The sequence below is a fragment of the Sorex araneus genome, chromosome 1, assembly GCF_027595985.1.
Source record: "Sorex araneus isolate mSorAra2 chromosome 1, mSorAra2.pri, whole genome shotgun sequence".
Classification (NCBI taxonomy): Eukaryota; Metazoa; Chordata; class Mammalia; order Eulipotyphla; family Soricidae; genus Sorex; species Sorex araneus.
In genome coordinates, this window is record NC_073302.1 from 332,111,213 (window position 1) to 332,127,444 (window position 16,232).

The 16,232-nt window shown below is 38.0% G+C and overlaps 1 protein-coding gene across 9 annotated transcripts in view; it reads right to left on the reverse strand.

The window, feature by feature from the left end:
- PSD3 (pleckstrin and Sec7 domain containing 3) overlaps positions 1-16,232 on the reverse strand; it is a 525,397-nt gene that overhangs the window by 48,688 nt on the left and 460,477 nt on the right. For all 9 annotated transcript variants that reach the window (XM_055144428.1, XM_012935700.2, XM_055144411.1 and 6 more), the window contains 2 exons: positions 9,040-9,197; positions 6,333-6,477 (listed from right to left, as the gene is read on the reverse strand). In XM_055144428.1, coding sequence (XP_055000403.1) covers positions 6,333-6,477; positions 9,040-9,197 — 303 coding nt within the window. The remainder of the gene's footprint in view (positions 1-6,332; positions 6,478-9,039; positions 9,198-16,232) is intronic.

Sequence of the window (16,232 nt, forward strand, 5' to 3'; positions counted from 1 at the left end):
GGAAATGATTTGGGTACAGGGTCTCTGGTGTGTCCTGTGCTGCCTATGGAGGGACATTGTACAAACACATATCTCTGGTTTGTGGGGCAGACATGATAAACTGAGGAGGATGAAGGGTCATAAGCATGCATTTTAAGTAAGTGTCCAGGTAATCATTATGCTCACTGAAAATTGAAAGTAACTATTTTAGTAGAATAAAGGATGTTCTGGGGCTGGAGAGATAGCACAGCGGGTAGGGCGTTTGCCTTGCACGCGGCCGACCCGGGTTCAAATCCCAGCACCCCGTATGGTCCCCTGAGCACAGCCAGGGGTAATTCCTGAGTGCAGAGCCAGGAGTAACCCCTGTGCATCGCCGGGTGTGACCCAAAAAGCAAAAAAAAAAAGGATGTTCTGAAGAGAGTCACTGTGAAACTCAACCTTTGGAAAGGAAGAAGTTAAAACAAAAAATTTCCACCCCCCCCCCCAGAAGAAAAATGTGCTCTGGCAGAATTGCCATTCAAAAAAAAAAGTAAAGAAGGTGACTCCTACACAACAGAGCTATTCAGAAAGAACCATACTGAAGTGACAATAATCAATTTTAATAATGAAGGCTAATATGTATTTGGATAGAAGACAAGAATAAATTAAAGCTCACAGATGACAGCATGATGAATATACCTCTAAAGTACTAAACAGTCTTTAATTGAATGTTAGCTTTTTCCCCCTAAAATTTTATTTTTTTTCTATCAGGGCACTTATGATGCTATTCATGTATTTTGTAATTTAAATAATCCATGTTGTACAGGCATTTAGGAAGTCACAGCAGGTTGGAGGTAAAAAGTGAAAGAAATGAGGCTGCACTCAAGTACTGGTTCTCAACAGAAAAAGTAGATTTTGACCTTAGAGACACAAATGACAATATCTGGAGACATTTTATTTGTTAGCAGTTACTGGCATATAGTACACGATGGAGGTGGGATATTGCTAGGCACTCTGCAATGCACAGGACAGTTCTGCAATAAAGCATTATTTAGGATCTCAGTGGTGCTAAGGCTGAGACTGCTTTGGACCTTTACAAGAATAACAAGAGGAAAACTCACTGACTGACATACACACTACAGAGATCACTGAAGTTCCACCATGCTGTCTCTGAGAGCCTGTGTGAAGGCCACACCATAACCTTCACAAGACAGTGTCTGTACCAACTTCTCACCCTCTTCCCAATGTGCTTGTTTTTAAGTATATTTCTCTAAATGTCCCCATTATACTCTCAAAGGCACAATATCTTTTCTGCTTTTTAAGAGGACAAACATGATGACTTGGGCAAAAAAACAGAGGCATAGAGAGATACTGTGTTAGTTGCCTGCCTTCCAAACTGCTAACATTGGATGGTCCCTGGAACCTCATAGAGTCCTTTGAACTCTGCCAGTACTGATTTATGAATACTGAGCCAGCAATAAGCCTTAAGTATAGAAGGGTGTGGGATAAAAACAATCAAACAAAAACAAAAACAGAAAGAGTGATAAACCTTAAAACACTCTAGAGCTTATAATCAGATGTAAAACACAACTCCATATTCTCTTGATGATTTAAGTAAAGGAGAAAATAATCAATTTCTTCAAAAAAGTAATTAAATTCATTAAAGTGTTTGGTCAGCTTGCCATGTGTCACACTGGAGGGAGTGATGAACCTGAAAATACTCTAGAACTTGTATCAGATGGAAAACAGAACTCTGTATCTGCTTCAGTCTTCTAAAAATAATTGTAACCCACCGTTTTCAGTATACTACATATGAAATTGATATTTTTTAGAGTTATGTTCAAAAATTAAGTAATATGTGCAGTATAGTTTAATTCCAGTGTAAGGCAAATATTACGATCATGTAGGATGGTTTTAATGAGTCTTTCAAGACTCATAAAAGTAGACAAATAGATGAATACAATCATTTACTTTTCTTATTTAATTTTGGGACACCTGGTTGTGGTCTGGGCTTATTCCTGGCCCTGTGCTCAGGGATCACTCCTCACAGAGCGCCGATGATTATGTGTGGTGGGAAGGATTGTACAAATTACCGTCTTCTCCCTTGAAGTTCTGCCTGGCACAGCCCCTCCACCACTAGAGGTCGCTGGACCCGTGGGGATGTCCAGGTCCCTACCAGCGTCTCTGAGAATCGAGCTGTGCTGGGGGAAACCTGCTATTTTCAGAGAATAAAATAGGTTAATTGGCTTTGTTCTTGCCGGCAGTCATGGCTTGAGATGTGGAAAGCAGACACCTTTTGGTGTCAGCTATACTTCAGCATTGCCTTTTGTTTTAGCGCCTCCAGGACAGTGCCCAGCAGCTTCTTCCTAGCTCCCTACTGCCCCCTTTCCTACCTCCAGCACCTGTTTCTCAGTGCACAAAGGCATATTCCTTCAGCCTCTACTTAACCAGTGCCTGTCTTAATAAACGTTGTCACTTGTCTACAAGTCTATGTCCTGTACGGGTGTCTTAGCTTTGTCATGGCCATGCTGCTGAGTGCAACTTTTGAGCAACCGTTGTCACTGCTGGAGAGATAGTCCTTGTATTCCTGAGGTATAAGTTGCTGCAGGACTTAACTACATCTTTCTAGCCTCTCACCCGCCTCCAAAAAAAAATTCATTGAAGGCTGGAGAGACAGTTTAGAGCGTCGGGAGCTTGTAAGAGGATGATCCAGGTTCAATTCCCAGCATCCCATATGGTCCCCTAGACATCACTAGGAGTAATTCCAAGAGTTCAGGGCCCTGGGTGTGGCCCCAAAATCCCCCCAAATTAATTTTCATCAAGCTATTGTAGGGCTAAGTTTTCCATATGATAAAAAGGGTTATTGTTTTAGTGTTGTTTTTCAAGTTCTATCACTACCTCTGTATTTGTTCTTTGTTTTTGTTTAGTTTAATTGTGGTTTTTTTTTTTGTCTAAATGAGGACTATATGAAGATTATATCTGGGTAAGCTGCTTGCAAACAAGCACTATCTGTTGAACTATCTCTGTACCCAAACACATTGATTTTCATGTCTGAATGACTTATTAAGTATACTCAATATTAAAGGGCAGTAGTATACTTTTCAAAGAAGAAAATAGAAATGTAGGTATTATAGTGAGGAAAGATTAAGAAAAAATTCTTACAGTGTTATAAATTACAGGAAATTTCTATGAATGATGTGCTTATTTTATTAGCATTCCTCTTAAACTTCAACTCACTTTCTTTCTTTGACTCTAGGAAGTTTGTAAGAAAATCCAAAGTACTAAAAAACAAAAAAGTCAGAAAAGCCCAAGTAAAGTTAGTGGGGCAAAATCCAACTTCTTAACTAGTTTCTTACTCTAGATCAATCATATTCTTTATGGAAAGTTATGTGTTTTCTATTTATGTTAGGTAACCAAAGTTAAAATGGGGAATAAGTATCTGTTTTAAAGAGTCCATATTTCATTTGAGTTGATGGGGAGTCCTCCAAGTTTATGGTCATCAGTAAGAGATAAATCCTTTCTTTTCTCTAGCATTCTCTAGTTGGCCTGATCCCTTCCATTTTTTTTTCCAGTAGAATATGAGTTACATACTATAACACTGTTTACATCCATTTAATGTTAATTATAATTTTTATAAAAAGAATCTTTCCTGAAGTCAAATCTCATTATTGCTAGATTGTTCTATAAACATGGCAAAAATCTTGCACATATATCTTCCTCTTTATAATCTTCTAATCTCTCTTTAAAAACCACGGTGAGTTCTTCACTTCTCTCCCAAATTGCTCTCACAAGGGACTGAGTGACTTGCCTTTCACTTCAAAAGAGATATTTTTGTACTAATTTTATCTTATATTTTTTCCTTTTTATTCCCTTAATTAACTTAAAAAACAAATTTACTCATTTCTCAAGTGTCTGTTTTGATTGGCTTCTGGATATTGAGCACAGCAACATTTGGAGGTATCATTGTATTACTGTCGTCCTGTTGATCATCGATTTGCTCGAGCAGGCCCAGTAATGTCTCCATTCATCCTAGCCCTGAGATTTTAGCAGCCTCTCTTCACTCTTCCTTCCCAATGATGCCGTGTTAGAGGTTCTTCAGGGTCAGGGAATGAGAGCCATCATTGTTACTGTATTTGGCATATGAATATGCCATGGGGAGCTTGCCAGACTCTTCCCCGTGTGGGCAGTAAATTCTCTGTAGCTTACCAGGTTTTCCAAGAGGGAGAACTAGGCTATCAGATGTCACATATTTGGAGGTATAGTGAGATAAAATATCTAAATAAGAATCCTGGAAAAAATCAGTATTAGGGAATCTGGGTGATGATGAGATTCCTAGAGCCAGTGAGGTACCACCATCCTCATTTTACTCACACTTAGATGATAAGCCTTCATTATTTCTTTGTTCAACAAGCCATTAGGACTATGCATTCTGCAATTGTTATGTCTCACAAACTCTTCCACCTCCCCAGCCTACCTCTTTTACAAATAAACAGGTGTAATATTTTTTCTTCTCATTGTATGAAGTACTCTTCAAAACTAGACTTTCTGATTCAAATAGCAACCTTCCTTTTATTTTCTTCATTGTGTAATGAAAATACTTTTTAAAGCTCCAATTTGACCACATTATTGTTTATACTCTCACTTTGATGATGCTGGGGAACCAGTGTAAGCACACAAGACAAATTCCATGATATGCCCTTTGCTTTTCTCCATACAGAAATGTTTATTTCAGTGCTCACCTCACTCCGCACTTGCTAACTGAATTATGCATTTCAAGGGCTTTCTTTCCTGGGAAAATTGGATGTTATATGGGATTGATCTCCCTTCCCACATTTTATCTAACTGCTGCTCATCCCATAAAATTATTAGATATCACATTTATCCCTTAATTTCTGGACTAAGCTAGGTCTCGGCATCCTCACAAACCCTAGAATTCTTATCTCTGTGACTGATCAGGTTGCATACACCACACTTACCATTCCTGCACTAGACGACATCTATGCTTTGTTTGCTTTTGTGGATCTAGAGCCCCAAATAGTCTCTGACATAAAATGGAATAATACATACTTAATAAATAAATCTATAGTTAACAATATGATAGTACAGAAAAGCCAGGAAGTATTCATACATGGTTGGTCATAGGAACACAACTTTTTTAATGTACCAATAAAAAATTCTCAAAGATATCAAAGTAGCATTCAAAATACTTACCTAATCAATAATCATTATATAATGCAATAAAAGCACTACAGACAGGTTTCAGATTGGCACCTCTGGTTTGTGTGTAATGTCTTTAGAAGAGAGTTTTAAGTAGAAAGACACAAAAATAGATCTTTAGAGATGTCAGTCTGATATTAGGAGAGAGACTTGTGGAAGAATTTCACTGCACTTTTACTTGACTAAAGAACGAAGAAAACACAAATGACTCACATATTGCTCTGTGAGAGGTACTGATACTTCTGCCCCATTAACAGTATCCATAGAGGATCCTTGGCAATATTATTTGTTTTTGTTTTGGGGCCACACCCAGCTATATTCAGAGCTTTCTCCTGGCTCACAACTCAGGGAACACTCCTGGTGGTGCTTAGGGGACCATTTGTGGGTGGGGATTGAATCTGGGTCAGCCATGTGCAAGGCAAGTACCTTACCTTCAATAATATCTCTCTGGTTCCATAATGGAACTTTTTGTGTGTGTGTGGGGGGGGGTGTCGCACACCTGGTGGTAGTCAGAGCTTACTTTTGACTCTCTGCTCAGGGATTACTTCTGGCGAGGGGACCATATAAAGTATCAGGGATCAAACTCTGCTTGGCTGCATGCAAGGCAAGTGTCCTCTTCACTGTACCACCTCTCCAGTCCCCTCCTTGGAAATTTTATTATATATTCAACATCATAATATAGTGTGGCATATGCTCAATAAAATGAAAAAAAATAGGTGAATAAATAAAATATTTTTCCAAGTCAGGATTCTAACATAAGCTAGTTATTTATTTTTAGAAAACTAAGCTTTGGGGGCAATGGATATATAGCTCAGTGCTATAGAATTCTGGGTTTGATTTCTGTCGCTGCACCCTGCTTCCTCATCAACATACTTACTTTTCTCAGTGAAAATGTGAAGTCACTACAATATTAATTATTGAATCTAGTAAACTAATATGAATTTTAGAAACAAATTCAAATAGTTGTACTACCAGCTTTGATTCAATTGTGTCAACTTCCTACATGAAGCATGATACTCAGTGTATTGCATTTTGTCCCACAAATGTGCAACATGTCTTTCCAGGGCAAGATATCATCAAAATATAGATTCCTATTCCAATAAATATTAACAAAAATTATTCTACAAAGTGCTTTTTTCCCACTGGAATCGACTTACCTGAGTTAATTTTGTTGTAGTTGCAGGCAGAAGAGGACGACTAAATTTCTTCTGAGATCCAATGGCTGCTGGAAAAGGTGGTGCAGAAAATACAGCTGCGACACAATTAATTTTGTTTATCCATCCTTGCATTTCCTCGGGACTCCTATGAGAAATATATTTTTACATCAGGTGTTAATGCATCTAAGTAATCATATTTTTCTATTTCTCATACTGCTTTAAAATGGCAAATAATTATATATTCTTTTTGGTATGATAAATCCCTGACAAAACTTCACTGGAGTTTTAAAATTTTCAATATCAATCATCATGGAAATGAATGAACTGGAACTAATGATCCCAGAGTGTAAAACCGTGATTAACTTTAGAGAATACAGAAAGAAGAAAGCAAAATTACTTGACAATTATATTCATTAACCCCTACTCACTCTGACATTAGGCTATGTAAAAAATTCATTACACATTTAAATCATAATCCAAGTTGGAGGGAATGCAAATGGGAAAATTCACTTCTAAAAGCAGTTCAGAAGTTCTTAAAAACTATAAATGTATCACGTAAACTAGTAATTTTACTACTAGATAAATATACCAAGGGAAAAAAACATACATGTGCAAATAGATTTGTATGTGAATTTTCTGTTTAGTGCAACATTAATTGTAAAAGCCAAAGAAGGAAAACAATTTAAACATCTAACAATTAGTGAAAGAACAAACAGAATGATGTTATAGCCACAGATTCTGCTCAGTAGTAGAGGAATAAAATACACACTCATGCATGATTCCCCAAACTTTATTCTAAATGAAAGAAGTCAAACACAAAAGAACACATCTTTATAGGCCTCTATTGATCTGAAAAATTCAAGAAACCCCATCGATACAGAAAGCACATAAGTGCTGTCTGAGTGAGAATGAAAGTAATGGCTAATGGGTGTGAGGATTTCTCTAGGAAGATGGAATCACTTTTTCCAGGTTGTGGCGTAACAGGCCTGCATGATTCTGTAAATTTATAAAAATCACTAAATTGCAGACTTAGAACAAGTAAAATTAATTGATATGGAAAGACTATGTCAATATGTTAAAAAAAGTACTTTTTGTGCAATTTATTCAGAATCAGACACTAGCAGAAAATATTTGTGAATTTATAAAGGAATGTTAGAAATACTCAAAATCCAGAGCTAATAAAACGTGAGCTTAGATATTTTGTAGCTTTGTTATTTCAACTGACTGATTTCTGAATCAAATCTAATTTGAAGAATTAGAAGTAATATATTTAATTAACATATTGGTAACTTTATATAAAATGTTGAGGAACAGAATAACTTTAAGAACTTTGTGACTAATAACTCTAAGTATACATCTAGTTATGGCTCCCTTTGCGGTATTAAAACTGTGATGCCCACACTTTAGAAAAGTCCCATGTAATTTGGATCTCCATGCAATTTCATATTCTCACAAGTTCAACATTCACAAATCACCACAGTTCATACTCTTACTCTTATTGTTTTCCATGATTCTATAACTGATAAAAATTAATGCAGTTAATGCAATATATCATTAATGTAATGACAAAATTTATCTCTAATGCCAAAAGTGACTAATTGATGATGATTTGTGGGTAGTGTCAGATTGATCAGTTATTAACATTGATATATATATGTATATATATATACTGAAGGATATTCCTATTACGATTCCTGCTCTATAGAATTACTTTTGAAAATACTAAGTCTCATATGTCACTGATGTAAATTTCTCCAAGTATTGGGGCCAGCACAACAGTACAGGGTGCTTGGCTCAATTCCCACACTCCATCTGAACCCCCAAACCCACCAGGAGTGATCCCTGAGTGCAAAGCACTGCCAAGTGTGTAAGCACTGCCAAGTGTGCCCCCTCTCTATTTTCCAAGTACAATGTTCCATCTTTAATTCAAAGATTGTTGATAGCCTTGTTAAACAAGCAGTCAATCCCATTTCCTTGCTCACAATATGATTTTATCTTTTAGGTTTAAGTCACAGACATTAATGCTTTGAAGATGAGAGAAGAGCCAGAAAAAAAACTGCATTTATTGAACAGTTTCTATATACTAGGAACTATATTTTATTTCAATTCTCAAAAGAATCATTATCTACACAAGTGACAAGCTTAGAGTCAAATAAGTTACTGATATACTTGGGAGAACAGTAAATCCAAATCATTTTTATTCAATGTGTGATAGAATTGTATAATAACTCTTGTATTTTATTCATAAGGATATTACATCCTCGAAATAGTAAGTGGACAACTAACGGAACTACAAAAAATGCGGGGTGGGTGTCTGGAGAGAGGTACAATGGGTAAGGTCCTTGCCTTGTATACAAGTATTCCAATCAGAATCCCTGACATGGCATATTAACCCCTCCCACTCTCCTGAGGAACAACCAAGAATGATCCCTGAGCATACAGTCAGGAGTATGCCCTGAACAAAAACAGATGTGTCCCCCAAACAAAACAAAACCCCAAAATATCACAAGACCATTTAATAGCAAACAGAAAGGAGAACCCAAGATTTCTAGCTCTTGTTTTAGTTTCTTAGGCAGTTCTCCATCACAAAATCTGTTCATGATTTTGACTCCAACTCAAAAAATTTCTCCTGCAGATTCTGATTCTGTTTTTCAGAACAAAGTGATGTTATGTTTAGTAAAAATAAATGCAAACCAATGAAACATACTGGGCCTGAAAAAGCAAGACCCTCCAGTCAGCAGTTTTGAGCTTGAGCACGTTGGGTTTCTTGTCGTAGTCCGTGGCCCTGGACGCCAGAGCATGATGCACGCTCACTGCATTTTTCAGATCCTCCTCAGCCAGTGCTTTTTCTGGTTTGAATTCATCCTACGTATGGAAACAAAAGAAATGAAGATGAGATCAATTCAGGCATTTGGTTTTACTCTTTGAAACTGAAAACAGTAGACTTTTTAGAAAATCCCTGAAGGTACATGAAAAATGTGAAACGGAAGGTGGGGAGAAATAACCCCTGAACTACAGAGACGGCTGGAGGGGTAGGATGCACACTCAGGAAGGAGTCCGGGCTGGAAGACTGGGGTCCATGATCTCCAGCACTGTGAGGGGAGCACTAGAGCAGTGCTGGGTAAGGCAATTCTTTGTCAGCTCAAATTTTATGAAACATTTTGTTGTTTAAAAAATCTGGTGAGAATGGAAAAATACACATTTGCCCCAAGGGTATTCTTAAAAATTTTGGTATATAACAATTAAGGTAAATGGCTTAGAAAGTCCCAAAACAAAAATCTATCATATATGTTTTAAAGTTATTTGAAACGAAGCCCAGTCCAATAATTGGGTGAGTGGGCTTCAAGAGTAAATAAACAAAAGAAAAAGCTTCCAAATATAATTACACTTGTAAAATTCAAGCCATCATGTTCTTTGCTTTAAAGACATTTTTTCCTTAATTTCTTTTGAGATTACTGTTATCAAAAATGAAGAGCAAAATAAAATCAATTTTTCAGTTTCTCTGCTAGGTTATCAGTTTAATAACCAAGAGAAAGCCTGGCTCATAAACTTAATATATACATAACAAAGATAATGCCCTGAAATATGGAATTTTATCTTTAGGCATAGTCATCTACAATTCATAGAATTTACAAATGTTCTTTGGTATAGCTTATCTCCAAACATTAAAAAATAGAAGAAACAAACATGTATTATTATTAGTAGTAGTAGTAGTAGTAGCATTCTTATCTTTTTCTTTGGCTCCTTCAGAATAAATAAGCTCAAAACCAAGTGTAGTAAAAGTTGCAGACAGTTACAGGACATGATTTACAATGTTTAAGATCTTTTCTCCCCACATTTTATCAGACATGATTAACTAGATAAATTTACTCTTATGTAAAAAACATAGACACATAACCTTCATGTTTTAGTCAGTACATGGTCTATTACCTCAGAAGCGTCTGGTTTTAGCAATTTTGATAATAAAAACAATTATATTTTTCTATACCACTTTCCCACTTCTTCACAAATCAACCAATTCATAAGTACTATTGTTGTTAATTCAAAGTCAGTCAAAAATAAATAGCAGTTTTTGATCCTTAATGATTTCTGTCAATGATGCTGCTAAAACAGAGGTTTCCTTCTAAAATATACAGAAAATACCTAAAGCAATATAAAGATTATAATATATAAACACATTTATATTCATAAATATAAATGACTAATCAGGACAGGAATTATCTCAGAGGATCTGAGCTACCTCTGTTATTTCTACATGTACTGATCTATTAATACTCTTGAAGTCTGTACAGAGATCAGATTACATATCTGAATGCACCATTTTTGATGTGAGGTTCATGATTTGGACTTTTAATTTTCAATCTCTAGCTAGCTTCTTTTGGTTAATTTTTCTTGTTTGAATTTTGGGATGATTATTTAGTTTGTATTTCTTTTTTTCTTATTAATTTTTAAAATTTTATTATTTTTAAAAATGTATTTATTTTTGTAATTAGTGAGTCGCCGTGAGGGTACAGTTACAGATTTACACATTATCGTGCTTATGTTTCCCTCATACAATGTTCGAGAACCCATCCCTCCACCAGTGTCCATTCTCCACCACCAATGAACTCAGTGTCCCTCCCACCCTCCAATCCCATCCCCCCTCCCCCTACCTCACCTCTGTGGCAGGGTCTTCCATTTTGTTCTCTCTCTCCTTTTGGGTGCTGTGGTTTGCGATAGGGGTATTGAGTGGCCATCCGTTCAGTCTCCAATCTACTTTCAGCATGCATCTCCCTTCCCGAGTGGGATCTCCAATCACATTTTACTTGGAGTTCCCTTCTCTATCTGGGTTGCCTTTCCCCCAGCATGTGAGGCCAGCTTCCAAGCCATGGAGCCAATCTCCTGGTATTATATACTACTATTCTTGGGAATTAGTCTCCTACTCTGCCATTTTATATTCCACAGATGAGTGCAATCTTTCTATGTCTGCCCCTCTCTTTCTGACTCATTTCACTTAGCATGATACTTTCCATGTTGATCCACTTATGTGCAAAGTTCATGACTTCCTCTTTTCTAACAGCTGCATAGTATTCCATTGTATAGATGTACCAAAGTTTCTTTAACCAGTCATCAGTTCTCGGGCACTCGGGTTTTTTCCAGATTCTTGCTATTGTAAGCAGTGCTGCGATGAACATATAAGTGCAGATGTCATTTCGACTATACTTTTTTGCTTCTCCAGCATATATTCCCAGAAGTGGTATTGCTGGATCAAATGGAAGCTCAATTTCTAATTTTTTGAGAAGCATCCATATTGTTTTCAAAAGGGGCTGAACCAGTCAGCATTCCCACCTGCAATGTAGGAGGGTCCCTTTCTTCCCACATCCTCTCCAACAGCGATTGCTTTTGTTCTTTTGGATGTGTGCCATTCTCTGTGGTATGAGGTGGTATCTCATAGTTGTTTTGATCTGCATCTCCCTGATGATTAGTGATGCAGAGCATTTTTTCTTCTTAAAGAAAGAAATGGCCAGAGGGTATTGTAGGATACCATTGGTTTGTCCTTTCTCTCTTGCCACAAAGAGTTTAGGCATATCTGGTAATAATCTCTAAATAACTCTAGACTACATTGGTATGTCCTGCTCCCCTTGCCACTAGGAGCTTAGGTATATCAGTCACACCCATCAAGGTGCTCCCGAGTCACTCCCACTCCTTTGTCTATATGTAATCACTTCTATGCTCTCTTCCCCAACCAGTTTATCAGCTCTTCCCCTAATCAGACTCTGTTAATTTGTAAGGTCAGACCTTGCTAGGACAGTGAACTTGTATTGTAAGTTAATATTGCCTTTCTCCTCTCCTTATGTCTTTTGAATAGCTTACTTTAAAACAATGTCCTTTTTGTATGGACAAGGAAACACAGTTGCTAATATGCTTTTGTAACATGGGATTTAACTGGCTTTGAATATTATTCACTCCCGGGCATCTGCTTTCTCGACTTAAGCCTCGGCTGCCCTTATTTCCTAATACCCCCAAAAGCAGGGTCCCAATGAGGGACGGGATGGTCAGGGCAAGTGGTGAGTTATGTGCTACTCTGGCATAGAGATGGGCCTGGCCAAAGTGCCTAATGCTTAACTATATGTTAAGAGCTTTGTCATGGACATGTCATGTCATAATCCAAAAGCAACGATGAGACTAGGACCCTGCTAGGGATAAGAAAGACTAATCTGGCCTGAGTACTCTAGTCTGAGATCGAGGTGACCATCCAGGAAAGGGATTCTATAAGCTTAATACATCTCTTGCTATGTCCATACAAAATGATTAATGTTATGAATGCTTATATGTTAGTTGGATTAGTTAGTGTGCGGAATCCCAAAAACCCATGGGATTCCACTCTTCGGTGGGTGTCTTGCTGGAAGAGAATCTGTCGTAGAAGAAGCATCCCCCGAGGGAAAGAACTTTACCCCTATTGATTGTGACCACACCTATGTGTAAGCCCCAACCCTTCATGCTTGGGAATTTAACTAGGCTGAAAGAGTGGGCTGGGGGTGAGTCCCAGAGCCAGATCTGGAGAAGCCAGACTGAGATCCAGATCCAGAGGAGAAGGAGAATGAAGTAGCATGGGGGAGGAAGAATCAGAGGAGAATGGAAATGGGAATGGAATAAACTGCAACTGAGACCAACCAGGCTGGCTCCGTTCCTTCCTTTGCCTGCCTCATCATAACCATCAACCTCCCCGGGGTGGGGGAAGCGGCTGGAGACTACCGAACGTGGGCGGCAGGAGAGACAGAGCGCCACTGCCCAGTGCCCTGTGCGGTGTGCCCCTTTTTCTTTATTGTGTGTTTACACAGGGTATTTTATTTATTTTATTTTTATTTTTGGTGGGTCAGAGCACACTGTGCCTAGGGCTTACTACTGAGATGGCATTAATTCCACTGGAGCTTAGGGGATCATATGTGGTGCCAGGGATCAAATTGAGATTGTCAGCATGGAAGACATGAGCCATACCTGTTGTGCTATCTCTCTGGCCTCCAGAGATTACTTTAAACGGCCGAAGCCTACACTTTGCATGTGGGAAGCCAGGGCTCAAATTCCTAGCACCACATGGTCATCTGAGCACCACTGATGTTATGCCTGAACACTGACCTGGGAGCAGCTCCTGAGCACTGCTAGGTGTGACCCCCCCAAATAAAACTGAAATGTGAAAAAAGTGAACTGAAGAGCTAGAAAAAATTGTTTCACAGGGGATCATTACTATTAATGCTTGCTCTAGCAGCTTTCAGGAGTCATCGGGTCATGAAGGTCTAGGGTCAGCATGGTTAGATCTGGCAGTGCTTGGCGGTCACAGGGTGCTTAAGCCTTGCACACTTAGTCATGTGCTCTGGTACTTGGCCAAATCCCCCTCTCCCTAAGGGCTACAACAGTTTTTCCTCTGAGAACATAGTTTCAGAAGATGGAGACGATGATTATTATTATTTTGCTACATATGGACGTCACAGTTTACTTTTAAAATCTCTTCTCTGGTCTTGATTTTGTCAGAGAATGTTTGTCAGGCTTAAAATACCTAAAGTGGTACTGGAGTGACAGTACAGCGGGGAGAGCATTTGCCTTGCATGCAGCCGACTGGGGTTAAATCCCTGGCATCCCATATGGTATTCTGAGTACCACCAGGAGTAATTTCTGAATGCAGAGTCAGGAGTAACCCTAAGCATCACTAGGTATGACCCAAAAAGCCAATAAATAAATAAATAAATAAATAAATAAATATCTAATGTTTTAGGTATTTGTCATGCTATATTTCCATCTTCTTTTCTGTTTTGGGACCACACCCAGTAGTGCTCATGTACTCCTGGCTTTGTACTCAGTTATCACTTCTGGTGAGCTCAAGGGTTCATCTGCGGTACTGGGGATAAAACCCAGGTCAGCAACATGCAAAGTAAGCCCTACCCACTGTTCTATTCCTGGCCCCAATATATCCAAGTTTTTGATTGTGACCAGATATTATGGTCTATAAAATGTCTTTTATTTCATCAAAAATTAAGGAGAATTTGTATTTTTTGAAACTATGTCTGATTTTTGTTAAATGCTCCACAGACATACAGGTTAAACAGTTTATTCTGTGTGGGGTATGGGTGTTTTTCAAATCAAGTTTATTGATTCAATTTGTCTATATCCTTACATTAGTTTTTGACACAACTATACTGACCCTCTTTCTTGTAGTATACAGTATCTTAGGCTCCATATATATTTCTTAAATTTTTAGGTGCTATGTTGCTTGCTGTATTTAATGTCATTTATGTATTAACGTAATTTTCCTTATGGCTATACATTATTATTATAAAGCAGTATACTTTATGTGGTTTTGTGCATAGTCACAAAATATGTAGAGGTGTCTCTCAGTCCCACCAAAATGTTCTATTTCTCTATTCCTAGTCTATATTAACAGGATAAAATTTTAAAAATATTTGCACTTCCTCTTCCAACTGCCATTAATCTGAAATTTTTCTGAAATTGTTTAGAATGTCTTGTTCTGAAATCTTACTAAAGTTATCTAGTACAGATGGAGAGATAGTACAGGGATTAAAACACTTGCCTTGTGAGCCAGCTTCGATCCCCAGAACTGCATGGGCCCTGAATGCTTCCAGGAGTCACTCCCGAGCACAGGCAAACATAGCTCTTGAGAAACCCTCCCCCACTCAAATTTTAAAAAATCTAGTACTAGGTATTTGCTTCAAAAAATCTTATTTTTTTACTTACTCTACACATTCTCTAAGTCTCACCTTTTAGACTTAATTATGTCCAAATTTTATAGACAATTCCCCCTCTTTTACCTCCACCTTGAGGTTTCTTTCTTATCCCTCTTTTTTTTCTTTTTTATTGAATCACCATGTGGAAAGTTACAGAGCTTTCAGTCTTAAGTCTCCATTATACAATGTTCAACACCCATCCCATCACCAGTGCACATTTTCCACCACCAGGAGCCCCAGAAGCCCCAGTATACCTCCCCCCCAAACCGCCACCTTGCCCCTGTGTAGCTGATAGATTTCACTTTACTTTGGTTACCTTCAATATTTCAACAAAAAACTCACTATTAGTGTTTGGAGTTTCCCCCCAAAGTCAGACCTGTTGAAAAGGAATCATTTGATAATGTTTTACATTGCTGACAATTAAGAGATATGAGGTTGTGCCGCAGTTTTGGATTTCTGTATTTTAGTAACAAAGTCCAAGGAAATTTCTGCCAGAAATTGCATCACTGCAAGCTTTTACTTCCCTTTTGTGGTCCTCATAAAATGGAAAAGCCGAGAGAGAAAAGACCCTTCCCTCCTGGCGCTGCATGGGGCAGTGGCTCAGTTCACAGTTTAGAGACATTTCTGTGAGCTGCTGGTGCCCAAAGTAGTTTCATTGGCCTCTGGGATCATGCTCGTGCAGCAGTGGAAAGGCCATACACGTGTGGCCGCTACGCTTAAATCTCGGCCGAGCTCTTATCCCTCTTATTCCTTCATTATTTCTTTTAAGTATTTTTCTCAGGTGGGTGAGAAAAATTAACTCTATTTTTTTTTTAATCAATGAACTTTTTATTGATAAAAAGCAATAAATCACGTTTTTTGGTTTTCATTTCTATATTGCAAATAGTCTTTCAGTTACTGCTACTTGATTGAATTTGACACAGTACTGGAGAATTATGTTAACAATTAATATAAAAGGCTATCAAAATACTCTATTTTGCAACTACATATTTGTACAAGTCAAGATATTTTTTAATTTATTTTTTAATTGAATCATCCTGAGATACAGTTACAAAGCTTTTGTGATTGGGTTGTAGTCATGCAATGTTCCAACACCCATCCCTCCACCAGTGTACATTTCCCACCACTGATATCCATCTCCCCATCCCTCCTGCCACCACCAGCCTACCTCTATAGCAGGCAC